At 46.2% G+C, this 26,120-nt stretch overlaps 2 protein-coding genes and 1 long non-coding RNA gene across 6 annotated transcripts in view; 1 reads left to right on the top strand and 2 right to left on the bottom strand.

The window, feature by feature from the left end:
• The window catches only part of FAM222B (family with sequence similarity 222 member B), a 63,350-nt gene extending 52,541 nt beyond the window's left edge, over positions 1-10,809 (bottom strand). For all 4 annotated transcript variants that reach the window (XM_032615746.1, XM_032615749.1, XM_032615747.1 and 1 more), the window contains exon 1: positions 10,581-10,809. Coding sequence is in view for 1 of the 4 variants with exons in the window: in XM_032615748.1 (XP_032471639.1) it covers positions 10,581-10,606 (26 nt within the window). In the remaining 3 variants the exon portion in view is untranslated. The remainder of the gene's footprint in view (positions 1-10,580) is intronic.
• Positions 10,810-20,645: 9,836 nt separating this feature from the next.
• ERAL1 (Era like 12S mitochondrial rRNA chaperone 1) lies at positions 20,646-25,177 on the top strand. Its single transcript, XM_032615751.1, has 10 exons — positions 20,646-20,991; positions 22,378-22,505; positions 22,620-22,697; positions 23,099-23,145; positions 23,309-23,370; positions 23,537-23,649; positions 23,735-23,983; positions 24,125-24,274; positions 24,397-24,477; positions 24,594-25,177. Exons 1-10 carry the CDS (start codon positions 20,709-20,711, stop codon positions 24,714-24,716), a joined length of 1,314 nt encoding a protein of 437 aa, XP_032471642.1. The 5' UTR covers positions 20,646-20,708; the 3' UTR covers positions 24,717-25,177.
• LOC116745211 lies at positions 21,775-24,912 on the bottom strand. The gene is made up of 2 exons (XR_004347322.1): positions 24,792-24,912; positions 21,775-22,047 (listed from the first exon to the last, which is right to left on the bottom strand). It is a non-coding gene; the product is annotated as an uncharacterized LOC116745211 (long non-coding RNA).
• Positions 25,178-26,120: the final 943 nt, after the last annotated feature.

The raw sequence follows: 26,120 nt of genomic DNA, 5'->3' as shown, positions 1-26,120 counted from the left end.
AGAACAGTTCTATCACCTCCCCAAAATATCCTCATGCTACCCCCTTGTAGTCAAACACTTCACCTACCCTTAACCCAAGGCAATCACTGATCTGTTCTCCATCATCCCTATAGTTTTGAGTTTTCCAGAATGTCATATAAATTCAATCATGTAGTATTTTTTTTAATTGAAGTATAGTTGACTTACAAAGTTATGTTAGTTTCAGGGGTACAACAAAGTGATTCAGTTATATATATATGATATATATATATCACATATATATATACACACACACACATATATACATTCTCTTTCAGATTCTTTTCCATTATAGTTTATTATAAGATATTGAATATAGTTCCCTGTACTATACAGTAGGTCCTGGTTGTAGAGTAGCCTTTCGAGTGTGGCTTCTTTCACTTACCATGATGCATATGAGATTCATTCATGTTATTGCATATATGAATAGTTCCTTTTTGTTGCTGAATAGTATTCCATTGTATGGATATATCACAGTTGGTTTTTCCATTCCAAAGTTGAGGGATATTCAGGTTGTTTCCAGTTTTGGGTGAGTACCAATAAAGCTGTTATAAATATTCACATACAGGTTTTTGTATCAGAGGTTGTCATTTAATTTGGGTAAACACCTGAGTCATATGGTTAAGTGTATGTTTTACTTTATAAGAAACCCCCACAGTGTTTTCCAAAGTTCCAATTGTTCCACATCCTCATCAGTCCATAATCTAGACAGTTTTCTTTTGTTGTTTTTCAGTCATTCTAATGGCACATCTCATTATGATTTTAATTTGCATTTTTCTAATGACAAAGATGTTGAGGACATTTTCATGAGCTTATTTGCCATCCATATATCTTCTCTGCTGAAGTCATTCAAATCTCTCACCCATTTTTTTAATGGTGTCATTTGCTTTTCTTCTTGATGAGTTTTGAGCTCTTTATACATTCTATATACAGTTCCTATCTTGATATATGACTTGCAAATACTTTCTCCCAGTCTGTATCTTGGCTTTTGCAGAGTAAAAGTTTTAAATTTTGATGAAGCCCAATTTATCAATTTTTTCTTTTACGGATCTTGCTTTTGGCACTGTATCTAAGAACTCCTTGCCTAACTCAAGGTAACAAGGATTTTCTCCTGTTTCATTCTAAATATTTTATAGCTTTCCATTTTACATTAAGGTCTGTGATTGATCTTGAGTTAATTTTTACATAAGGTGTGAAGTGTAGGTTGAGGTTCTTTTTTCTTTTTTTGCGTATAGATATCTAGTTGTTCCAATGACTAGCGGTTGAGAAAACTATCCTTTCTCTGTTGACTTGCCTTTGCACCTCCGTCAAAAATCAAACAGCCCTATTTAATAGTGTGGGTCTATTTCTCTATTCTCTATTTGTTCATTGATCTATATATCTATCCTTTTGCCAATACCACACTGTCTTGGTTGCCGTAGATCTTCAGTAAGTCTTGAAATCAGGTAGTATGAGTCTTCCAACTTTGTTAACCTTTTTCAAAATTGTTTTGGCTATTTTGGTCCCATATAAATTTTAGAATCAACTTGTCAAGGATTTTTTAAGCTTCCCCAAAAGTGTCTACTTATAGATGGAAGTTGGCTGCCTAGGTTAACCTTAAGAAAGACGATGGGGGTATGGGCTTCCCTGGTGGCCCAGTGGTTGAGAATCCACCAGGGTTCGACCCCTGGTCCGGGAAGATCCCACATGCTGTGGAGCAACTAAGCCCATACGCCACAACTACTGAAGCCCGCACGCCTAGAGCCTGTGCTCCACAACAAGACAAGCCACTGCAGTGAGAACCCCATGCACTGCAACGAGGAGTAGCCCCCGCTGGTCAAAACTAGAGAAAGCCCGCGCACAGCAACGAAAACCCAAAGCAGCCAAAAAAATCACCCCAATTTTTTTTTTTTTTTTTTGCGGTACGCTGTTGTGGCCTCGCCCGTTGCGGAGCACAGGCTCCGGAAGCGCAGGCTCAGCGGCCATGGCTCACGGGCCCAGCGGCTCTGCAGCATGTGGGATCTTCCCGGACCGGGGCACAAAACTGCGTCCCCTGCATCAGCAGGCGGACTCTCAACCACTGCGCCACCAGGGAAGCTCTCACCTAGCTTTTAATCTGAGGTACTCAGTGGAACAGATTCCTTTTTTCCCCCCCATATCTATAATGGAACTGATGTTAGAAAAGGCAGTTTTCAGGATTTCCCTGGTGGTCCAGTGGTTAAGAATCCGCCTTCCAAAGCAGGGGACGCGGGTTGGATCCCTGGTCGGGGAACCAAGATCCCACATGCTGCGGGGCAACTGAACCTGCGTGACACAACTAGAGAGCCCGTGTGCTGCAACTACAGAACCCACGCGCCACAACTAGAAAGGAGCCCGTGTGCCACAACAAAGACCCAACACAGCCAAAAATAAAAGAAGGAAGGAGAGAAAGAAAGAAAAAAGAAATAAAGAAAAGTCAGTTTTCTAAGTCTGGTAAACCACTGAGAATAGGAAAAGAAAATGTACAGCTGATGTGCACACTAATTTCCTTTCATTGAAAAATTTACAAACTTAACATATGCTTTCAAGCAGGAACGGTATCCTTATTTAATTAAGAGTAATACCATTCTTTCCACTAAGTTGAGAAGTTTTGTGTTTTATTCTTGCTTGCAACCTAAAAGCTGCTAATTTAAACCAAGTATGTAACACATTAAAAAATGTAAAAATAAGTATGAACTACTATTGAGAAAGTACTGAGCGCCACATTTCCATTAAGCCAATCCCTCCAGATGATGTGAATGAACAACATATTAAGCAACTGGAACTTAGACTCACAGGGTCATCATGCTGGCTTTAACTATTACTTACACCCTAATGATTTCTAGATCTGCGTCTCCATTCTAAACCTCTCTACCGAACTCTAGACCCAAATATCCAGAAGCCTATTGGACATTTGCTCCTGGATTTCCCAGACACCTCAAATCTAACATACCAAAATCAAACTCATTTTCCCTCAAATGTAACACCCTCTTATTCCTGTATTCCCTACCTTGTTTAATGACATCACCATCCACTTAGATGCCCAAGCAATTTCAAATCCATCTTCGACAACTACTTCTCCCTTACACACTCCCCAACATAAAGTCAATAAGATCCTTCTAGTCAGTCTCCTAAAAAGCTCTTTAATCTGTCTACAATTCCATCACTACCACTGTAATTGAGATCTTCAATATCTCTCAAGCAACCATTACACCAGTCTCATAACTAACTGTCTCCCTGCAGCCAATTTCTCCTTTTAAAATCTAACTTCCACACTGTCAACAGTGTTAGATTACTTTTCTTTTTTTTAAATTTATTGTATTGAAGTATAGTAGATTTACAATGTTGTGTTAATTTCTGTTATACAGCAAAGTGATTCAGTTGTACATATACATTCTTTTTCATATTCTTTACCATTATGGTTTATCACAGGATATAGGACCTTGCTGTTGATCCATCAGTGTTACTTTTCTTAAAGAGTGATCTGAACTCTTCCATAGCACCTACAAAATAAAATTCAGACCCCTCACCAAGGCCATCCACAATTGGGCTCCAACCCATCTTTCACCTCACATCCTTCCACTTCTACCCCATACCCCATGATCTACGCACATTAAACCACTAGCCTAAGGGCCCATACTCTTATACCTTTGTGCAAGTTGTTCTTTGCACTTGAAACACTATCTTCTCCAATCCTTTTCTGTTGAAGCAGCCAAACTGTATTCATTCCTCAAGACTCAATTGATTCTTCCTCCAGGAAGCCTTCTCCAACCTTCCTTTCCCACCCCCAGGCAGAACCAGTGCTCCCATAGCTCTTAGTGCAGATCTCTATGACAGCACATACTGTATTGGTTTATAATTACATATTTGTCAGCCTCCAATTAAAATGTGAGCACCCTAGGGGACTTCCCTGGTGGCACAGTGGTTAAGAATCCGCCTGCCAATGCAGGGGATCCAGGTTCGAGCCCTGATCTGGGAAGATCCCACATGCTGTGGAGTAACTAAGCCCGTGAGCCACAACTACTGAGCCTGCTCTCTAGAGCCTGGGAGCCACAACTACTAAAGCCCGCGTGCCTAGAGCCCGTGCTCCGCAACAAGAGAAGCCACCACAATGAGAAGCCCGCGCACCTCAATGAAGAGTAGCTCCCGCTCGCCACAACTAGAGGAAGCCCACACAGCAACGAAGACCCAACGCAGCCATAAATTAATTAATTAATTAATTAATTTAAAAAAAAATGTGAGCACCCTAATGGACTTCCCTGGTGGTCCAGTGGTTAGTTAAGACTCCACTCTTCCAACGCAGGGGGCACGGGGTCAATCCCTGGTGGGAGAACCAAGATCCCACATGCCGAGCAGCATGGCCAAAAAATTAAAAAAAAAAAATGTGAGCACCTTAAAAACAAGGATCATGTCATTCACATTTTAATTCTCAGTGCCTAGCACAACGCCTAACACACAGTAGGCACTTCAATGTTTGCTGAATTTGACTGCTGAGGATCAACCCCAAAAGTTTTCTATGAGACCAGAGTCCAAAAAGCTTAACAGAGTCCAGTTTGGGGGATTTCCCTGGTGGCACAGAGGTTAAGACTCCGTGCTCCCAATGCAGGGGGCCCAGGTTTGATCCCTGGTCAGGGAACTAGATCCCACATGCATGCCACAACTAAGGAGTCCATGTGCCATAACTAAGGAGCTGGTGAGCTGTAACTAAGGAGACTGCCTGTTGCAACTAAGACCCGGCACAACCAAATAAATAAATAAATACTTTTTTTTAAAAAAAAAGAGGGCTTCGCTGGTGGCGCAGTGGTTGAGAGTCCGCCTGCTGATGCAGGGGACACGGGTTTGTGCCCCGGTCCGGGAAGATCCCACATGCCGCGGAGTGGCTGGGCCCGTGAGCCATGGCCACTGAGCCTGCGCGTCCGCAGCCTGTGCTCTGCAACAGGAGAGGCCACAACAGTGAGAGGCCCGCGTACCGCCAAAAAAAAAAAAAAAAAAGAGAGAGAGAGAGAGTCAAGTTTTGGCTTACCGGTGAAAAGAAAAGACACTACAGAAATTCATGCTTATGCTATTTTTCGTTTTTCATAGTTTTCCCTACTAGCTTCAGGGTTAGTTACCAGAAAATTAATAACTGAGTTTTATTTTTTCTTTTCTTCTGAGTCTTTTTTTTTTTTTTTCACGGTATGCAGGCTCTCCCGTTGCAGAACACAGGCTCCGGACACACAGGCTCAACGGCCATGGCTCACGGGTCCAGCTGCTCTGCGGCATGTGGGATCTTCCCAGACCGGGGCACGAACCCGTGTCCCCTGCATCGGCAGGCGGACTCTCAACCACTGTGCCACCAGGGAAGCCCTTCTGAGTCTTTTAGGTCACTCCTTAAATGACCTATGCTTTCCCATGAAACTGTACCATCCAGCACTGTACCAAACCACCATTTTATAACTGAGCTATCAAAATCTGATAACTTATTACCCTCCTTGTATTAAATGCATCTTTAATAAAGAAAATTTAGCATTTTTCCTCTCAAGTTGTATTCCTTTTCACTCTGAGTTACAAAGCTCTAAAAGGGACACAATCAAGACCCTGATAGGCAGTGAAAAGACAGAAATAGCTATTAAACACTTCTCTGCTGAGAAAGCATTCACCTCACACCAAGAGTACAGAGACTTCACACTTATCCCCTCTCTGTCAGCTGTAAAGCTTCAGCCCTTCCCTGGGCCACTTCACTTCTCACACATACTCTCACTTCCCAATTTATTGTATTAGAATCATCTTTTTAGAGTTGTGATATTTTAGGAGTTTAAATCCAAGAATTAGGCTCATGTCTCTTCTGAAAATGTTCCAAGCTTCCTGTCCTGCTCTGCTGCATTATACAATGTTACTCTGCCAAAGCCTTAGCTCATTTCCTCCTCCTGCTTGTCCTGATATGGTGGTACACATCAATAATGCCCTCTCCCTTCCCATTTTCAGACTTTACTGTCTGTCTGGAATGCCCTATCTTTCATGTCCATCTGTGAGGGCCTATCATGCAGGTTCAATGCAGCAGAGGCCTTTACTGACGATATCTGAACCCAGCCTTTCCATCAACTCTCGTTAACAAGTTGTACCTTTCTCTAGTAGAGCACCACTTACTACACTCCATCAATTCTTTTTTTTTTTTCTTTTGGCCATGTGGCATGCAGGATCTTAGTTCCCCGACCAAGGATCATACCATCATCCCCTGCAGTGGAAACATGGAGTCTTCAACACTGGACCCCAGGGAAGTCTCTCCATCAATTCTAAGACACCCTTTTTTCCGTCATATTTCTCTGAAAACAGGATACACCTTACAACTGATGGCATGCCAGTCTCATTAGCAGCATTTCTTCTTTCTTAGTGGTATGCAAAGTAACTGTGAGCCTTACAATCATTAGCACCAGATTTGATGAAATAAAAGATATTGCAAAAAAAATTTTTTTTAATTTAAAAATAATTTTAAAAAAATAGATATTGCATTCTATATAATTACTTTGTATACTTCTGTTTCCTTCACTAGACTGTGAACTCCCAGAGGGCAAGGGCTATGTCATAATCATCTCTGACCAGTGATTTGGGCACAAAGAGAGTGTGTATCCAACAAACACTAGTAATAATTAGCATTCATTTAGCATTTACTAAGTATCAGGTACCATTCTAAACAATTTACATGTATTACCACATTTAACCCTCACAACAACCCTATGAAGGAAATACAATTATTATCTTTGTTTTATATATGAGGAAACAGGTAAAGACACAAGGGTAAGCTTATTCAAAGATACACAAAGTTGCAGAAGATTTGAGCCCATGTTTGCTGATTATGATTCATATTGTTATTATTTTTCCCTTCAGCAAATATTTAATCAGCAATTACTCTATGCCAACAACTGTGCTAAATAAACACTGGTAAGCAAACCGTGGTCCTCAGAAGGCTACTCTGAACCACAGGTCCATTCTTGAATCCTTTACCCTCCAAACATCAGAACCAACTTACAAATTCACTAAGTTAAATCCACTCTCCTCACAACATTGTAAATCAACTATACTTCAATTTAATAAATAAATAAATAAATCCACTCTACTTTTCCTTTTTAACATTTTCTCATATAGTATTCCTTTAAAGTTGTTAGCACTCTATCAAGAACCAAAACAGGGCTTCCCTGGTGGCGCAGTGGTTGAGAGTCCGCCTGCCGATGCAGGGGACGCGGGTTCGTGCCCCGGTCTGGGAAGATCCCACATGCCGCGGAGCGGCTGGGCCCGTGAGCCATGGCCGCTGAGCCTGCGCATCCGGAGCCTGTGCTCCGCAACGGGAGAGGCCACAACAGTAAGAGGCCCGCGTACTGCAAAAAAAAAAGAAACCAAAACAAATGACAAACAGACCGAAAAAAAAAAAACCCCTTTGTGCTCTATTGTTAAGTGGCTATAAAAATATCACAAGAGTGACTTCAGCTAAGGAATGGGTGGCAAAATCACAAAGGCTCGGAAGAAACAAAGATTCTGTTTGCAAGCAAATATTCTTAGTGAAAGAAGAGAGGGAGGTAAAAACTCCAAAATTTTGTTTTTATACAGACTGCTTTAAAAAGGTTCCCCCGAGGGGCCTCCCTGGTGGCGCAGTGGTTAAGAATCCGCCTGCCAATGCAGGGGGCACAGGTTCGAGCCCTGGTCCAGGAAGATCCCACATGCCACGGAGCAACTAAGCCCATGCACCACAACTACTGAGCCTGCGCTGTAGAGCCTGTGAGCCACAACTACTGAAGCCGGCGCACCTAGAGCCCGTGCTCCGCAACAAGAGAAGCCACTGCAATGAGAAGCCCGCGCACCGCAACGAAGAGTAGCTCCCGCTTGCCCCAACTAGAGAAAGACCGCGAGCAGCAACGAAGACCCAACGCAGCCAAAATACATTAATTAGTTAATTTTTTAAAAAATAAAAAGGATCCCCCGAGGCATGAGATGCTTTTTGCTTTTTTTTAAAGAAAAATGATTCATTTTATTAGAATAAAAATGAACTGGTAAACCTTATTCCTTTTATTTTAGCTCTTGCTATGTCAGGGATTCAGGGGAAGTCCTTACATCCCCACTTTAGACGGAATGCTCACACAACAAGGCAATCAAGGCACTGGCCATCCCCTTTCCTTCCCTCAGGGGAAGACTCCTCATTCTGTAACAGTAATCTACTACATAAAAGGAACCACAAATAGGAAAGAGAATAGAAGGAGAGGACAGGAAATTCTCATCACAGCTGAACAAACCTCTACCATTTTAACGTAATAAGGATAGCATTTATGGACTTGTTTGAACTGATGGAAATTTCCAATAGAGGGGAAAATGCATTACCAAAATTAAAAATAAATGTCCAACTATTAAAAATAAGATGGTTAGGTTAGTTCTAACATCTTATACCTCTACTTCATCTTCCATGTGGTGGTGAAAGACAGAATAAATTTGTATTCTGTAAATGACCTATGACAACAGTAACAAATGCTTTCTTTTTTTTTTTTTTTTTTTTTTTTTTGCAGTACGCGGGCCTCTCACTGTTGTGGCCTCTCCCGTTGCGGAGCACAGGCTCCGGATGTGCAGGCTCAGCGGCCATGGCTCACGGGCCCAGCCGCTCCGCGGCATGTGGGATCTTCCAGGGCCAGGGCACAAACCCGTGTCCCCTGCATTGGCAGGCAGACTCTCAACCACTGCGCCACCAGGGAAGCCCAATGCTTTCTTTTTTAAACTATCCTCTAAATAAGAATAAAAAACTTACCTCTGTGTTATGGACAGAGATTTTATTGGGACAGCCAAGGAACTAAGGCAAAAAGTTAAATATAATGTATCACTGTGTATTTCCAGGAAAGAAGTAAAACACATTTTACCAGATGGAGAAGTTAAAGACAACTACGGTGCATTTCCCTATTCCTATAAAATAATTCATTCTCCTTATCTGTGAACCTTCAAGGATCTAATACAGCTACTCCCTACCTTTGGTCAGATGAAAGACAAATCACTCACTAATTTCCAAAAGACCTCACCATTTCAAGCTCCGCATCCTCAGAGCCAGCAGAGCTGAAGCATCGTCTCTTTCTGTCCTTTTGAAAGGAATTTCACCTCTTTCAAAAGCTGTGACTAGAAAGCCATTTTCTCTCTCTCCAAGTACACAGTTTAACTCTGTCCTCTGCTTTGTCCACCCTAAACAGCAAGAACAACAACAAAGCCTCAGGAGTGCTCCTTCAGCCCCTCAGAAACAAACCAGCCACCTCTTGGGCTCCTGCACAGCTGCTTCTGTCTTTCTTTGAGAGGCACTCCACCCTGGAGGTTCCACAGGCAGGGTAACAAAAAGTGGAGATGAAAAGTTGCTATATGCTATCTAACCTCCAAAATAGAGACAGGGCCTTGGGGCAACCAGAGACTCTTGCAACGAAAAACTTTTTTACAATTAAAAAATAACAAATTGTATTCACACATCCCTCACTGTGCACCCCTCCCAGTTTGTCTCAAACTAGTTTCTTCAACTCATCATAAAGCACGTTAGTACCAACCGTGGTTACAAGCGAACAAACCTAAACGGGCTGTGTTCAGAAAGCATTTAACAGATTGGCCTTCCATTCTCTATTGCCTCCCTCTTGAGTAAGGAGCTACATACCATTTGTAAAAATGCCTGAGAGTATGGTATTTTTCCTACACAAGTCTGATGGTTAATTTGTCACATCACAGAAGAAACTGGTATTTCTGCACATGCACACGATCTGCTGTGCTGATGAAGAAAACACGTCTGTGCTGTGCCTACTGAGGTTTTACAAACAATATGTTTCGCCTTGACAAAGAAATCAGTCGTTCCATTAATAAGGGTAAGATCTAAAATCCAGTGATACTGTTGCTGATATAGCAACCTCGGCACAGTACTCACAATTTACAATTTTTATAAACGATCTCAATCACATACATGATGCTTGCAATAGTCCGTTGAAACACATTACATCTTCCAGAGGTTCAGAAAGGTTAAGTGGGACCTGCCCAAGGTTACCTTTCAGCTTTAAACAGCGGTGGACGTGGGTTCGAAACTGCCAGACTCTAAGCCCCTAGCTCTTTTCCTTAGACCCCTCCCAGCTTTAAACGACCCCCACGCTCTACCCAGAGCAGCCTATTACTCCGGGCGACCGGCTCTTCCCTGCCTGGACCAGAGCCGTCTTCTTCAGCCCCAGCAGTGCTTTCATCCTCCACGCACCCCCCATCCCCCGAGACGATTCTCTGAAAGAAGCAGAAAGGGAGAGGCGACCGAAAGCTCCCGGGGGAAGGGACGATGACAAACGGGGGAGCGCGGGACACTGCCCCTGCGGTGGGCTCCTTCACTCTGCAGCGCGCACCCCGTTCCCTCCCCAAGCTGTCCAGCCCTGACGCCGGGCCATCTGACCACCCCTGCCCCAAATTCCCGCATCATCATCTCAAACTGTCCCTCCCCCACGCCCCTTCGCCTCCGACAGGCAGAGCCCCCCCACCAAGTCGGAGTATCCCTCCAGCAGGTAACCCCCTTCCCTCCCGTCGCCCACCCCGCTTCCACCACCACTCACTGTCGGTGACTGGGCCCGGCCCTCATGGCTGCTCCGTTGCCGCCCGCCGCCGCCACTGCTGCTCCACGCCCCGACTCCTCAGTCGCCGCCGCCGCCGCCGTCGCCGCCACCACCGCCGCCGTGGGGACTCGTCGGCAGCCGCTCCTGCGCCTGCGCAGCCTGGAGCGCCGGGGCCCTTCCGGGCCGCCCGCGCCTGCGCAGCCCGCACCGGGGGTGTCTGCCTCAGTGCCTGATGCCCTGGACCACCGGGTCTCGGGGGGACATGGCTGCTGGCTTCGAGGACTTAATCTTAGAGGCTTTGGCGCCTGCCCCAGGGTCTGAGGCTTCTGGAAGGTAGCGTAGGTTTCTAAATGCGGTGCCGGTAGGGGCCGTAGACTTCATAGCACTTCCAGGATTCTGGATCCCACTTGCACTTAAAGGCCTGAATGCGCTGACGTGACTACTGATAAATTTAGGTTTCTTTCAAGAATACGATCACATCTAGAATGCACTGAGGGGTAATTGTGCAAGCGTCAACTTTGACATCCCTGAATACACTACTGGCCAGTAGGTGCTCAGAAGCTCTGGGGACCTTGTCAAGAAGGTGACTGCACCTAGAATGCACTGTTCAGTCTGTTTATCAAGCTCGTACTGTTTATGGGACGAAAATGCTCTAGGCATCTCATATGTGCCATCGAGGGACTTGCAGGTTAATAGTCCCCTACTTTACAACTCTCGCTGTGGAGCCTGGCTCTTTTGCAAATTGGTAAACAGAAACCAGGCCTTTAGCCCAAGGAGGCCCAGCTGTCACCCCCAGACCCCTACCTAGACTGCTGCCTTATCATAACCCAACAAGAAACTAGGCTCAATTCAGTCCCAGGAATTCAACAATACAAACTTTTTTGTGTCTGGGGTGGGGGTGGGGGTGTGGGCAGCGTCTGGTGGCTTGTGGGATCTTAGTTCCGCAACCAGGGATGGAACCCCGGCTCTAGGTAGTGAAAGCATGGAGTCCTAACCACTGGACCACCAGGGAATTCACCTCAACAATGCAAACTTGAAAGCTGCGGGCGATGCACTGCAGTCAAAGGGAAGAGGAGGTACAGGACGAAACTCTCCTTATCACTGTGACTCTTCCATCCTACCTCCAGCCCAATCTTCTGTCTACAATTCAGAGTCTGGAGGGATAGAGACCAAGATATAATGTAAGTCCAGAGAGACAGAGAGAGACACACAGAGAGAGAGAGAGAGAGAAAGAGAAGAAGTTCCATTCTTTTGTGAAGGGTCTTAAGTTCGCTTTACTTCTAGGGAAAGCAAAAGCTACTGTTGGATGCCAGGATCTGGTACGAGTATTTGAACTCCTCATCTAAGATTAATATTTGAACTCCTCATCTAACATTAAGGGTCTTCCTCATTTTGGAAAAAAAGCAAAAATAGGCCCTAGAGTAAAGGTTGAAAAGGCTGTAAATGGAATGTCACAGACATGCTGGAGGTAATAGAGCCTGCTCACATTCTTCGGAAAAGGAGGCAGGAAGATATATATAAATGCATATAATGGAATTCTCAGGTCCCTAAGAAACTAAGGGTTACTCCCTGAAGCACCTAGGAAACTAAGAATTTTTTTTTCTCCTCAGATGCTTGTGACTTTTACATACATAGGCTTTTACATATATACATATGTTGCTGTAGAGAAAGTGTATAAATTGGCACAATCCTGTCTCTAGAAAAGCAAATCTACTCAAAGGTTCAGGCTTCATGTATGAATACCCTTCCAGCTAGGGAGTTCCATCTGGACATACGTAGAGTAAACTACAACAGCTGAGAGGGTGGTGGGCAGTAAACAGGACCTCCTGTAGGTGGGGCCCTACAGAGCCTAGCTCCAGGCTTAGAAGGGTTGTCATTACTTACAAAAGTATTATCCTTTGGAATGAGAGCACATTTGGCACCTCAGGGGAATTGCAGAACCAGAAAGGAGCAAGAATTAATATGACACTATGTTCTGATGAATGGATGACTAAAAAGAAGGCCATAGCTGCCCCTGAAGCTTCTGGGAACCGTGACTTCCTAACCCCACCACCACACACAGCCCCTGAGAAGGCCTGCTGGAATCTATATGATGACAGCATATTTTCTTATATTTGAACCATAAGGGTCTCCTGAGCCATTTCCCTATTTGAATGTCTTACCAAGGGCAAAATTGTGATTTTTTTTTCCTGCCAAGCATTCACTCACTATATCCAATGATACTCATTCAGAGATTCACCCCTACTCCAATTTCAGACCATGTGGATGACCAAATAGCCTAGACCCCAAGTCAATCAACACATAACATTCCCTAAGTTACAATGACTGTTTCATGGATGGGCATGTAACCCAGTCAGAGCCAAAAATGCACAAGGAGTTCCTTCTGGGAAGATCTGTTGCTCTTTCCCACAAAAACTGGATGTAAGAAGAAATAATATCTGGAACTGCTTCACATGTTGACACCACCAAGGGACAACCAATCCAAAGAAAGATGTAATTTATTCAGTCACTGAACCATGTGCCAAACACTATGTGCCAGACACTGCTCTAGATGCAGGAGACACAGTAGTGACATACATATAAAATATCTATATTATTTGTCCTCTCACAACTTACAGTCTAGTAGAGGACATATAATAATAATAGCAGGGACTTCTCTGGTGGCGCAGTGGTTAAGAATCCGCCTGCCAATGCAGGGGACACGGGTTTGAGCCCTGGTCCGGGAAGATCCCACATGCTGTGGAGTAACTAAGCCCATGCGCCACAACTACTGAGCCCGCGTGCCACAACTACTGAAGCCCGTGTACCTAGAGCCCATGCTCTGCAACAAGAGTCCCGCAATGAGGAGCCCACGCACTGCAAGGAAGAATAGCCCCTGCTCACCGCAACTAGAGAAAGCCCACGTGCAGCAGCGAAGACCCAACACAGCCAAAAAATAAATGAATAAAATAATTTAAAAAAAGAAAAGAATCTGCCTGCCAATGCAGGGGACACAGGTTTGAGTCCTGGTCTGGGAGGATCCCACATGCTGCAGAGCAAGTAAGCCTGTGCACCACAACTACTGAACCTGCACTCTAGAGCCACAACTACTGAGCCCACATGCCACAACTACTGAAGCCTGCGCGCCTAGAGCCCGTACTCCACAACAAGAGAAGCCAGCGCAATGAGAAGCCTGCGCACTGCAGCAAAGAGTAGCCCCCGCTCACCGCAACTATAGAAAGCCCACGTGCAGCAACGAAGACCCAACACAGCCATAAATAAATAAATAATAACAGCAGACACATAGCATTTACAATGTGCCAAGCACTGTTCTAAGCACTTTATACATATTAAATTCTTTTAATTGTAACAACCCTCTTTTACAACAACAATCATTATTCCTGTTTTATAGATGAGGAAACTGAAGCAGAGAGAAGTTACTTGCCCTGGGTCACACAGTAAAATAATGAGGTTGAGAGCCATAGCCAGGATGTCTGTCTCAATAATCTGTGTGCTCATTCACTATATTATTAACTGCTTTGTCATAGAAGGATAAAGGATCCTAAGAGAAAATTTAACCAGTCATCGAAGGAACAGGTTATGGAAAGACCTAGAAGTAAGAGAGAATACCAGGCAATTGGGGGACTGAAAAAAATTCAGTTGAGCTGAAAAAGAGGAACAAGAGATGAGACTGGCAAAGTAAGCTGGAGCCATGTTACTTACTTTACACTTTATCCTGAGGGCACTGAAGCAAGGGAGTGACTCGGTTAGATTGGGGCCATCAGGAGGTAGGTAAGACCCTGAAGAGCCCTGCATAGCCTCTTACAGTATTCCAGACACTGCAACAGAATCATTGCAGGTAGTGATAAATGCTGTGAGGAAAAGGCTCTCTGAGGAAGTGACATTTCAGCTGAGACCTGAATGGGGAGCAGAAGCCAAATCTAGAACATAGGAGGCAGAAGTAGCAGGTGTAAAGGCCCTGAGGCAGAAATTAGCTTGATACATTCAAGAGAAAACTAGTGTGCCTGACACCTTGGGAGTAGAAGTTAGCAGGGCTCAATGCATGCAAGAACTTTGGACTAATCTAGTTGTAATAGGAGGCCACTGGAGGGTTTTAAGCACCATCTCCTTCAAATTCTATCTCCTTAAATCTCTGGAATCCATCTGTTTCACTCCACCATCTTCACTGCAATATTTTAGTGAGAAAGATAAAGTGAGTTCTATTGGAAAAGGACTTGGGGGTCAAGGAAGTTTTTGGTTTTTGGTTTTTGGTTTTCAGATGGAAGAGGTGAAGCATTTAAAAAATAAATGCTGGGCTTCCCTGCTGGTGCAGTGGTTGGGGGTCCGTCTGCCGATGCTGGGGACGCGGGCTCGTGCCCCGGTCCGGGAGGATCCCACGTGCCGCGGAGTGGTTGGGCCCGTGAGCCATGGCCGCTGAGCCTGCGTGTCCGGAGCCTGTGCTCCGCAACGTGAGAGGCCGCGGCGATGAGAGGCCCGCGTACCGCAAAAAAATAAATAAATAAATAAAACATAAATACTGATGGGAGGTCACCCTGATACCAAAACCAGACAAAGATGTCACATAAAAAGAAAACTACAGGGCTTCCCTAGTGGCGCAGTGGTTGAGAGTCCGCCTGCCGATGCAGGGGACATGGGTTCGTGCCCCGGTACGGGAAGATCCCACATGCCACGGAGCGGCTGGGCCCGTGAGCCATGGCCGCTGAGCCTGCGCGTCCAGAACCTGTGCTCCGCAACGGGAGAGGCCACAACAGTGAGAGGCCCGCGTACGGCAAAAAAAAAGTAAAGAAAACTACAGGCCAATATCTCTGATGAACATAGATGCAAAAATCCTCAACAAAATACTAGCAAACAGAATCCAACAGCACATTAAAAGGATCATACACCATGATCAAGTGGGGTTTATCCCAGGAATGCAAGGATTCTTCAATATATGCAAATCAATCAATGTGATACACCATATCAATAAATTGAAGGATGAAAACCATATGATAGTCTCAATAGATGCAGAAAAAGCTTTTGACAAAATTCAACACCCACTTATGATAAAAGCTCTCCAGAAAGTAGGCATAGAGGGAACCTACATCAACATAATAAAGGCCATATATGACAAACCCACAGCCAACATCATTCTCAAAGGTGAAAAGTTGAAACCATTTCCACTAAGATCAGGAACAAGACAAGGCTGCCCACTCTCACCACTATTATTCAACATAGTTTTAGAAGTTTTAGCCACAGTAATCACAGAAGAAAAAGAAATAAAAGGAATCCAGATCGGAAATGAAGAAGTAAAACTATCACTGCAGATGACATGATACTATACATAGAGAATCCTAAAGATGCTACCAGAAAACTACTAGAGCTAATCAATTAACTTGATAGAGTAGCAGGATACAAAATTAATGCACAGATATGTCTTGCATTCCTATACACTAATGATGAAAAATATGAAAGAGAAATTAAGGAAACGCTCCCATTTACCATTGCAACAAAAAGAATAAAATACTTAGGAATAAACCTACCTAAGGAGACAAAAGACCTGTATGCAGAAAACTATAAAACACTGATGAAAGAAATTAAAGATGATACCAACAGATGGAGAGATATACCTTGTTCTTGGATTGGAAGAATCAATATTGTGAAAATACTACCCAAAGCAATCTACAGATTCAATGAATCCCTATCAAACTACCAGTGGCAATTTTCACAGAACTAGAACAAAAAATTTCACAATTTGTATGGAAACACAAAAGACCCCGAAAAGCCAAAACAATCTTGAGAAAGAAAAACGGAGCTGGAGGAGTCAGGTTCCCTGACTTCAGACTATACTACAAAGCTACAGTAATCAAAGAAAAAAAAAAAAGCTACAGTAATCAAGACAGTATGGTACTGGCACAAAAATAGAAATATAGATCAATGGAACAGGATAGAAAGCCCAGAGATAAACCCACGCACATATGGTCACCTTATCTTTGATAAAGGAGGCAAGAGTATACAATGGAGAAAAGACAGCTTCTTCAATAAGTGGCGCTGGGAAAACTGGACAGCTACATGTAAAAGAATGAAATTAGAACACTTCCTAACAAATATACGCAAAAAAAGTAACTCAAAATATATTAAAGACCTAAATGTAAGGCCAGACACTATAAAACTGTTAGAGGAAAACATAAGCAGAATACTCTATGACATAAATCACAGAAAGATCCTTTTTGACCCACCTCCTAGAGAAATGGAAATAAAATAAACAAATGGGACCTAATGAAACTTAAAAGCTTTTGCATAGCAAAGGAAGCCATAAACCATAAAGATGAAAAGACAACCCTCAGAATGGAAGAAAATATTTGCAACTGACAAAGGGTTAATCTCTAAAATATACAAGCAGCTCATGCAGCTCAACATCAAAAAAAAAAACCACAATCCAAAAATGGGCAGAAGACCTAAATAGACATTTCTCCAGAGATATACAGATTGCCAACAAACACATGAAAGGATGCTCAACATCACTAATCATTAGAGAAATGCAAGTCAAAAACTACAATGAGGTATCACCTCACACTGGTCAGAAGGGCCATCATCAAAAAAATCTACAAATGATAAATGCTGGAGAGGGTGTGGAGAAAAGGGTACCCTCTTACACTGTTGGTGGGAATGTAAATTGATACAGCCACTATGGAGAACAGTATGGAGGCTCCTTAAAAAACTAAAGTAGAACTACCATACGACACAGCACTCCCACTACTGGGCATATACCCTGAGGAAAACCATAATTCAAAAAAGAGTCGTGTACCACAACATTCATTGCAGTTCTATTTACAATAGCCAGGACATGGAAGCAACCTAAGTGTCCATCGACAGATGAATGGATAAAGAAGGTGTGGCACATATATACAATGGAATATTGCTCAGCCATAAAAAGAAACAAAATTGAGTTATTTGTAGTGAGGTGGATGGACCTAGAGTCTGTCATACAGAGCGAAGTAAGTCAGAAAGAGAAAAACAAATACCTTATGCTAACATATATATATGGAATCTTAAAAAAAAAAAAGGTTCTGATGAACCTAGGGGCAGCACAGGAATAAAGACACAGATGTAGAGAATGGACTTGAGGACATGGGGAGGGGGAAGGGTAAGCTGGTACAAAGTGAGAGAGTAGCACTGACATATATACACTACCAAATGTAAAATAGATAGCTAGTGGGAAGCAGCTGCATGGCACAGGGAGATCACCTCGGTGCTTTGCGACCACCTAAAGGGGTAGGATAAGGAGGGTGGGAGGGAGACGCAAGAGGGAGGGGATATGGGGATACATGTATGCATATAGCTGATTCACTTTGTTATACAGCAGAAACTAACACAACACTGTAAAGCAGTTATACTCCAATAAAGATGTTTAAATATATATATACTGGAGCTTCCCTGGTGGCGCAGTGGTTGAGAGTCCAGCTGCCGATGCAGGGGATGAGGGTTCGTGCCCCGGTCTGGGAAGATCCCCATGCCGCGGAGCGGCTGGGCCCGTGAGCCATGGCCGCTGAGCCTGCGCGTCCGGAGCCTGTGCTCCGCAACGGGAGAGGCCACAACAGTGAGAGGCCCGCGTACCGAAAAAAAAAAAACAACAATATATATATATACACACTGATGGGAGAAATATAGTACAGAGAGAAATTGTCTATACAGAAAAGAAAGGATAGGGGCTTCCCTGGTGGAGCAGTGGTTAAGAACCTGCCTGCCAATGCAGGGGACATGGGTTCGAGCCCTGGTCCAGGAAGATCCCACATGCCGCGGAGTAACTAAGCCTGTGCGCCACAACTACTGAACCTATGCTCTATAGTCCACGAGCCACAACTACTGAGCCTGCGTGCCACAACTACTGAAGCCCGTGCGCCTAGAGCCCGTGCTCCGCAACAGGAGAAACCACTGCAATGAGAAGCCTATGCACCGCAACGAAAAGCGGCCCCTATTCGCCCCAACTAGAGAAAGCCTGCGCGGAGCAACGAAGACCCAAGGCAGCCAAAAAATAAATTAATTAAATAAATAAATTTATTTAAAAAAAAAGAAAAGAAAGGATAACTCATGGAACAAGGTTTCTGAGGGGGTAAAGCAGCCTTAAGATAGGAACATTTATTAAGAGCCTACATTGTTCTAAACCCTAGATTCAAATGAACATATCATATTAGGTAAATATGTTTATCATCTGCATTTTACAGATGAGGAAACTGACACGTGGAGAGTTTAAATAACTTGTCCAAACTCACACAGTTAATAAGTGGCAAGCTGAGATATGAACCCAGGCAGTCTGATTCATTTGATTAATCTCTCCTAACCTCACAAAATACAAAATTCCCCCCACAATATCCCTTGATAGAAAATCTCTGGGAAAGAAGAGAATTAACAAGACACTTTGACTCATTTCCCCTAAGTTTTTGTGTCTTCCCTGGGATTCTTTCACTGTTATCTGTTACCACCACTGTAGTACTTAATATGTGTTCCTTGGGTGATAGTTGCATTTATGCAATTAAGCTCTTCAACTACTGTTTAACCTGACATTTCCCTTCCCCTAAATTGCAGTTGAAATGGTATTTCACCTAACTGTCCATGAAGGAAGATTTGTATTTTTCTGATTGTTGGCTGTCTCATATTTAGTAGCATCTTTTTCTTTGGACACCCATATGCCCAAAGGACATCCAGAATATCATGTTCCAAAAAGGTTGTTTCTTCTACTAACAGAGCAGGCAGCCTGAAAGCTGGAACCTGACACCATTTGCAAACCATCAGTGCATCTGGCTGCCCAAGGCTCTGTCAATCCATGTCACTAAGAGCTTCTCTGGACACTCAGCATCTACTCCGACAACAGCAGCCTGGCCAGTTGGTTCTTACCATCCTCCAACAATTCTCCCCTCTCTGTCCTATATCATCCATTTCTTCCTCTCTACTAGGTCACTACCACGAGCAAACAAAAACTTCCAATCTTAAAAAAAAGAAAAAGGAAATCGTCTCTTAACTCCACCCCTCTCTTCCACTCTTGTGTTACCATTCTCTTTTGCTCTGCTCCTCTGGTAAGAGTTGTATATATATTCTGGCCGCCCTCAATTCCTTTCCCCTCATTCTCTCTTAAACCCACTCCATTTAGGCTTTCACATAGACCATCCTACTGAAACTATTCCTGTCAGGTCACAGGTCACTTACGTATCTCTCTGTCTCTCTTATACACACACACACACACACACACACACACACACACACAGCCCCCAGGATACAAGTCCCGTGCTGGAGATTTCTGTCCGCTTTGTTCATTGTTGTATCCTCAGCACCTCCAAACCCGCGAGATTTATCCCTCAATTCCAAAAGTCTGACTGAGGCTTCAAAGGATGAAGAGAGGGCTTAAGGCCACAGATCGGCCAAGGTATATCAGGTTCCTCAGGCCGCTAAGGCAGTCCGGGAGATCCTAGGTGACTAAGCCGCTTCTTCTCCCTTTGCAGACCCTCTGGTTTTTCTCCAAAAAGGAACGGCCTCAGAGAGATAGTAGCCGAGTCTTACATGAGGGAAATCCGGGTCTGCTGCTCATCGGGAACACCGACCCTTCCTTATAGGAGGCTCCCATAAAGTAAAGGTACAGACTGCCGAAGGCCGCTGCCGACGCTAGGCCAAGCCAGAGGGGCACTGGGAGGGGATCCTGCAAGCCTGAGGCTGGAAAGGACTAAAAAGACCCTCACGGGGAGCAGTACACGGTCCCACGCCCCGGACCATCCCTCCTTCGTTGAGCGAGTTTCTCCCGCTTAGTGAGGTCAGGCGCTAAGAGAACGATTTTGCCGCTTGGCCTCGTGGGAGATGTAGTCTTTCACGAGGCAGGGCTAGAAGGGCCTTCTACAAAATTTTGGCAGGAGAAGAAGAAAACACGATGCGTATGAGAATCCAAAAGATCTTCAAGCTCACACAAACTCTAAATACACTTTTTCCCCGTTCCTTAGCCTCGGGCAGTCTCCAGAGCGGTTCCAACTCCAGCCCACCTCCAATGTCCCATGTTCCTCCGCTCTGTTCGGGCCGATCTAGCTCTCTCCCGCTCGCTCGCCTCTCCGCAGCACTGTCCAATCATAGGTGCGTTCCTGGGAGTTCCCGGAGTGCCTTGCGGTTGCGATGGCTGCCCCCGGCAGGCGAGGTGCTGAGCTCCTTCGAACAGTGTTAGGGGTTTGGCCGCCGGGTCCCGACGCCGCGAGGGAATGGGTGACCCGGCTCCCCTTGCTCTTGGGCAGTCAGCAGAGGTGCGTCTCCTGTGTCTCGGGCCCGGCCTTTTCTGGTCCCCGCCTGGCCTCGGCTTCTCGCCCGAATGGCCAGAGCTCAGCCCTGGACTGCTTCCTCGGACTCTCTCAGCCAGACAGCTCGTTGAATTTTCGCGTCCCCGCCGTGTCCATGCACAGAGGTAAAGGGCCCAGATAGATTTGTCTGGGATTGTCACTGTTTTAGCACAGAAAGTCCCGTGTCGGGGAAACCCCTCAGTCTCTGGGGAATATCGTCTTTGGCTCTGTATTACAGAAAACGATCTTGAGGCCCCGAGAGATAGAAGCGAGCAGTGAAGGATCTCATAGGAAAGAGATATAGGTTCTAAGAGTTTTCGAGCCAGAGGGAACCGATCTGGTCACAACCACAGACGTTCACAAAGAGCAGGAGATTGAAGGGCCACAGGCATGGAAGAGTTGTGGCTCTCTGTCCTCACATGGGGAGCAAGCTTGACCCATCTACTTGTCAAGACACTGAGTTACAGTTGTCCCTTGAACAACTCGGGGCAGAGGTGTTAGGGGTGCAGAACCCATGCAATCGAAAATCCTCATATAATTTATTGTGGGCCCTCCGTATATGCAGCTCCTCCGTATCCACGATTCCCATCTGAGGATTCAACCAACTGCACACCGCATAGTACACATTTAGTGAAGAATAAAAAAACAAAATAACCTGCGTATAAGTGGACCAACACAGTTCAAACCCATGTTGCTCAAGGGTCAACTGTACACCTGGAAATAGCACCCTCTATTCTTCAAGTAGCATAGACTAAAGGCTGAACACAAAAACTGGTAATTATGATGCAGTGTCATGAGGAGCAATTACAGAAAGACTGAGAAAGCTTGCAGAGCCTTCATTGTACCCTTAGTAGGGTAAGATAGAGCTGGAGGGATTTCTGGCTTTATCTGGTATAGAGATACTTTCACACATGTACATACATTTACTGGGCACAACTACACAATACGATTCCACAAGGTTATTGAGTATTAAGTGCCAGGCATTGTGCTGAGTGGTTTTACACAATTGCCAATGGTCAAAAGAAGGTAATGGGCTTCCCTCGTGGCGCAGTGGTTGAGTGTTCTGCCTGCCGATGCAGGGGACGCAGGTTCGTGCCCCGGTCCGGGAAGATCCCACATGCTGCGGAGCGGCTGGGCCCGTGAGCCATGGCCACTGAGCTTGCGCGTCCGGAGCCTGTGCTCTGCAACGGGAGAGGCCACAACAGTGAGAGGCCCGCGTACCGAAAAAAAAAAAAAAAAAAAAAAAAAAAAAAAAAAGTTATACAGTAAGTAGTCATCAATACCATTTCTGTTTTACATATGAGAAAACTAAGGGGCTTAGAGCAGTTAGAGAACTTGATAAAGGCATATGAACAACGTAATGGACAAACTGAATCTCAAAGCCAGGTCTCGGCTTCAACCTGATGCATGAATCTTGTATCCATATTCCCTTTGTGGATGCGTAGAACCAAGTACCTGACAGGGGATCCATGTTGCACTACCTTTCACTCCCCTCCCATTCCCACACACAGATGAGCAGGATCTCCTCTTGGTCCATCGCCCCGACATGCCTGAGAACCCCCGAGTCCTACGAGCGGTCCTCCTGGGTGCCCCGAATGCAGGAAAATCAACCCTCTCCAACCAGCTGCTGGGCCGAAAAGTATGCTGCATCCTTGACACCCCCGACCCTTTCATTTCTCACTTCTTACTGTGACTTCGTGGATTGTTCTAGAGGGATCTGGGACCTCACTTGGGACTTCTTTGTTCCTGGCAGGTGTTCCCTGTCTCCCAGAAGGTGCACACCACTCGCAGCCAAGCTCTGGGGGTCATCACAGAGAAAGAGACCCAGGTGGTGGGTACTTGTAATGGATGTCCAGCAAACAGGACAGGGGTTGAAGCTAAGAGGGTCTCCCTTACTGTTAGACCTGAAGAAAATGATGGTTAGGCTCACTGCTCTGAGGGAAGGGGGCTCCTCTTCCTTTTAAGCCTATGCAGTTCTCTCTCTACCTTCCCCCTTTGGCATCTAGTCAGAAAGGTCTCACTGCCTCTTTACTGCTTCCTAATCTTCCAGATATTCACAGTTGCTCTCTTTCTCCTGGATCCTATCTAGAATTAAAGCAAGGCTGGTGGGTAAAAATTAGCCAAGAAGTGGGGGCAGGCTCCTGACATCAAGGGTGGGTGACCTTTCACTACCCAGCCATAATCTTTCCTCCTGGGGTTGGGGGTCTGGGCATCTCTTTTTCCTGATTTTAGATTCTATTTGACACACCTGGCCTCATCAGCCCTGCTAAACAGAAAAGGTAATACCTGGGGAAACAGGGAGTTGTAGCGGGGAAATGTGTTGAAGAGGGAGTGGGGAGATTCCATCGTAGGGGCTGGAAAACCCCCTTATCACACCCCATCCCTCCTCAGGAGGGCATCACTCCCAAGACCCTTCCTGATCTATGTATGTCTGTCCCTTAGGCACCATCTGGAGCGCTCTTTGTTGGAAGATCCATGGAAGAGCATGGAATCTGCTGATCTGGGTTAGGCTCAGGATGGGAATCTGAAGCCCAATTTACATGGTCATGGCCTCTCATTGCTGATAGTTTAGGGGGATGGGGGTTGGCCAGATCCCATACCCTGGAAGTTTTGGGGGTTGGGGGGAATGAGTGGTCATAACCTTGTCCTCCCTACACTGCCAACTTCCAGTTGTGGTTCTTGTGGATGTCTCGGACAAGTGGACTCGGAACCAGCTCAGTCCCCAGGTGCTCCAGTGCTTGACCCAGTTCTCCCAAGTCCCCAGCATCCTTGTCATGAACAAGGTGAGCACCACCTACCTGAGGAAGGGGTCTACTTTGAGGGTCCCGTCTCACTGACCACAGTCCTCTGCCTGTCCCCCACCCCCAGGTTGATTGCCTGAAGCAGAAGTCAGTTCTCCTGGAGCTTACAGCAGCCCTCACTGAAGGTGTGGTCAATGGCAAGAAGCTCAAAACGAGGCAGGCTGTCTGCTCGCAGCCGGGCAACCATTGCTCCAGCCCAGCAGCTAAGGGCCCAAACACACTGTCTGTGGGAGACCCTCAGCGGGTTGGCTGGCCCCACTTCCAGGAGATCTTCATGTTGTCAGCCCTAAGCCAGGAGGATGTGAAAACACTAAAGGTCAGTTAGCCTTGACCATAGCCTGGCCCTTGGTTTCCACCATGTGAAGACAAGCCTCAGAGTTCCTCCTCCAGGAAGTGAGAGTGAGAGGAAAGTCCTGCTTGGGACTGAGATGCCTACCTACTCCCTCTGTGCCCTTAGCAATACCTCCTGGCACAGGCCCGGCCAGGGCCCTGGGAGTTCCACAGTGGAGTCCTCACCAGCCAGACGCCTGAGGAGATCTGCGCCAACATGATCCGAGAGAAGCTCCTGGAGTACCTGCCCCAGGAGGTGCCCTACAACGTGCAGCAGGTGCAGGCACAGTTAGGGGTCATGGGGCTCTCCATCAGGCACACACCCGGGGCAGACAGCTGGGTCCCAAAGAGGACGTGGGTAGGGGCCTGCCTGACCAGTCATGATGTCTCCCTGTGCAGAAGACGGTAATGTGGGAGGAAGGGCCAAACGGGCAGCTGATGATTGAGCAGAAGCTTCTGGTGCCCAAAGAATCTCACATGGTAAGCAGGGCCAGGCTTGGAGGAGGGACCAATACTCTGTTAGGCAGGGGTTCTTCCCTGACTGCTTGGGAGCTCTGAGAGCAGGCTCACGTCCCTGTCTTTTACCCCATCCTCAGAGGATCCTGATCGGTCCGAAAGGGCACCTGATCTCCCAGGTGGCACAGGAGGTGGGCCGCGACCTCATGAACATCTTCCTCTGTGAAGTTCAGCTCCGCCTGTCTGTGAAACTCCTCAAGTGACCACCCTCTGATATCCTTCCCAAGGCATCCCCGCCCAAGCTGCTGGCGGGAGCCACTGACCAGAGCTGCCCTTACCTGGGGCCTTCAGGGCCTGGAGCCGGGCCTGGACAGTGACTGGGTGGCTGGCCGAGTCTGCACAGCCCCTGCCCAGCCGTGCCTCCTGCTGGAGGAAGGAATCTGCCTTAGCCTGGTTCCCACGTAGTTCCTCTGCCTGGGCCTGTAGCTACTTAGGTCTTAGAAGCTGGCCCTTTGGTGTGGGAGCACTTCTGCCACCTGGCATTGGGCTGAGTTTCTTCCTGAGCTGTTAGCAGGGAGCTCTTTCCCCTCTCCCCTCAGTTCGTACACCTTGCAGCTGTGGAAGGACCCACGTGTCCTGAGTGAGACAGTGCCTCCCACCTGCTCCTCAAGTCCTTGATCCCTCTCTCCAATCTCGGATGCTAATAAAGTTAAAAGACAAGCAGCATTCTGAGTCTCATCTTTATTTCTTTAGAACAGGAAAGAGAAAACGTACCCATTCCTTCCACCCCTACCCCGTTGTCTGAGCTGGAGTCTCCCTCCCTTCAGTAGGCTGCTCCAGGGTCCCGAGCAATCTTCTTGGCACGTTTTCTGGGTGCAGCAAGAGAACCGTTACCATTACTAAACTCAGTAATGGTAACGGTTTCCTCGCCACCCCCAAGTGCCCTGGCGGTCGGCAGGCTGTGATAGGCTGAGCAGTGAGCACGGTGGGCTTGCTGCAACCCCTGGCCTCTTCATCAGCCTCCAGAGCTGGGAGTACCCGGACTAGTACATCATCTATACTGTAGTGTCTCATCACAAACTTACAGTATATGATGATATCCCAGCCAGGGCCCTGCAGGAGGCACAGGGAGCATGGCTTGGAGAGCACTGTGGCAGAGAGAGCCAGGCACTGGGGGCACAGCAGGACAGGTCAGGGATGGACACAGCTCCCCACTCCCTGGCCGGCATCTCCTTGATTCTGTGGTCAAGGGCAGCCTGAAGGGGACTGATCCAAAGAGCCCTTCAGAGCTAGGGTCTGTTGAGATGTCCTTAGGGACCCAGTGCCGGGGTTTAACAAGCCAGAGATCACATAATGGAGCAGAAGATTTCCTCTGGTCAGACCAACAAGCAGACAGACCCAGAGGAGGAACACTTACCTGGGGCTGGAACTGCAGACTAAGGCCTTTGGAAGTAGGGGAAACCCTGTCCCTCCTGCCTCTCCACTCAAGCTGCTCCCTTTTAATCCACCAGCTGGCCCCTCCCCTTGGGTGGGGCACTTTCCCGGGTTCTGGAAGGCCCTGCCTCTTAACCCTTTCCCTGCTAGACTCCTTGGACTGAGGGTCACTGGCCCTTCTCCATTAGGCCCTTTGTCACATACTCTTTGCGCTTCCCCCGCCTCCCCCCGCC

Source organism: Phocoena sinus, chromosome 20 (genome assembly GCF_008692025.1).
Source record: "Phocoena sinus isolate mPhoSin1 chromosome 20, mPhoSin1.pri, whole genome shotgun sequence".
Lineage (NCBI taxonomy): Eukaryota > Metazoa > Chordata > Mammalia > Artiodactyla > Phocoenidae > Phocoena > Phocoena sinus.
This window is presented reverse-complemented; position numbering and strand designations above follow the sequence as displayed.

Excerpts from the sequence above, each read along its gene's own strand:
- ERAL1 (XM_032615751.1), top strand. The coding sequence starts at position 20,709 with ATGGCTGCCCCCGGCAGGCGAGGTGCTGAGCTCCTTCGAACAGTGTTA. Across the intron at positions 23,984-24,124 it reads AGGATGTGAAAACACTAAAG|CAATACCTCCTGGCACAGGC; the intron begins GTCAGTTAGCCT and ends CTGTGCCCTTAG. Across the intron at positions 24,275-24,396 it reads TGCCCTACAACGTGCAGCAG|AAGACGGTAATGTGGGAGGA; the intron begins GTGCAGGCACAG and ends CTCCCTGTGCAG.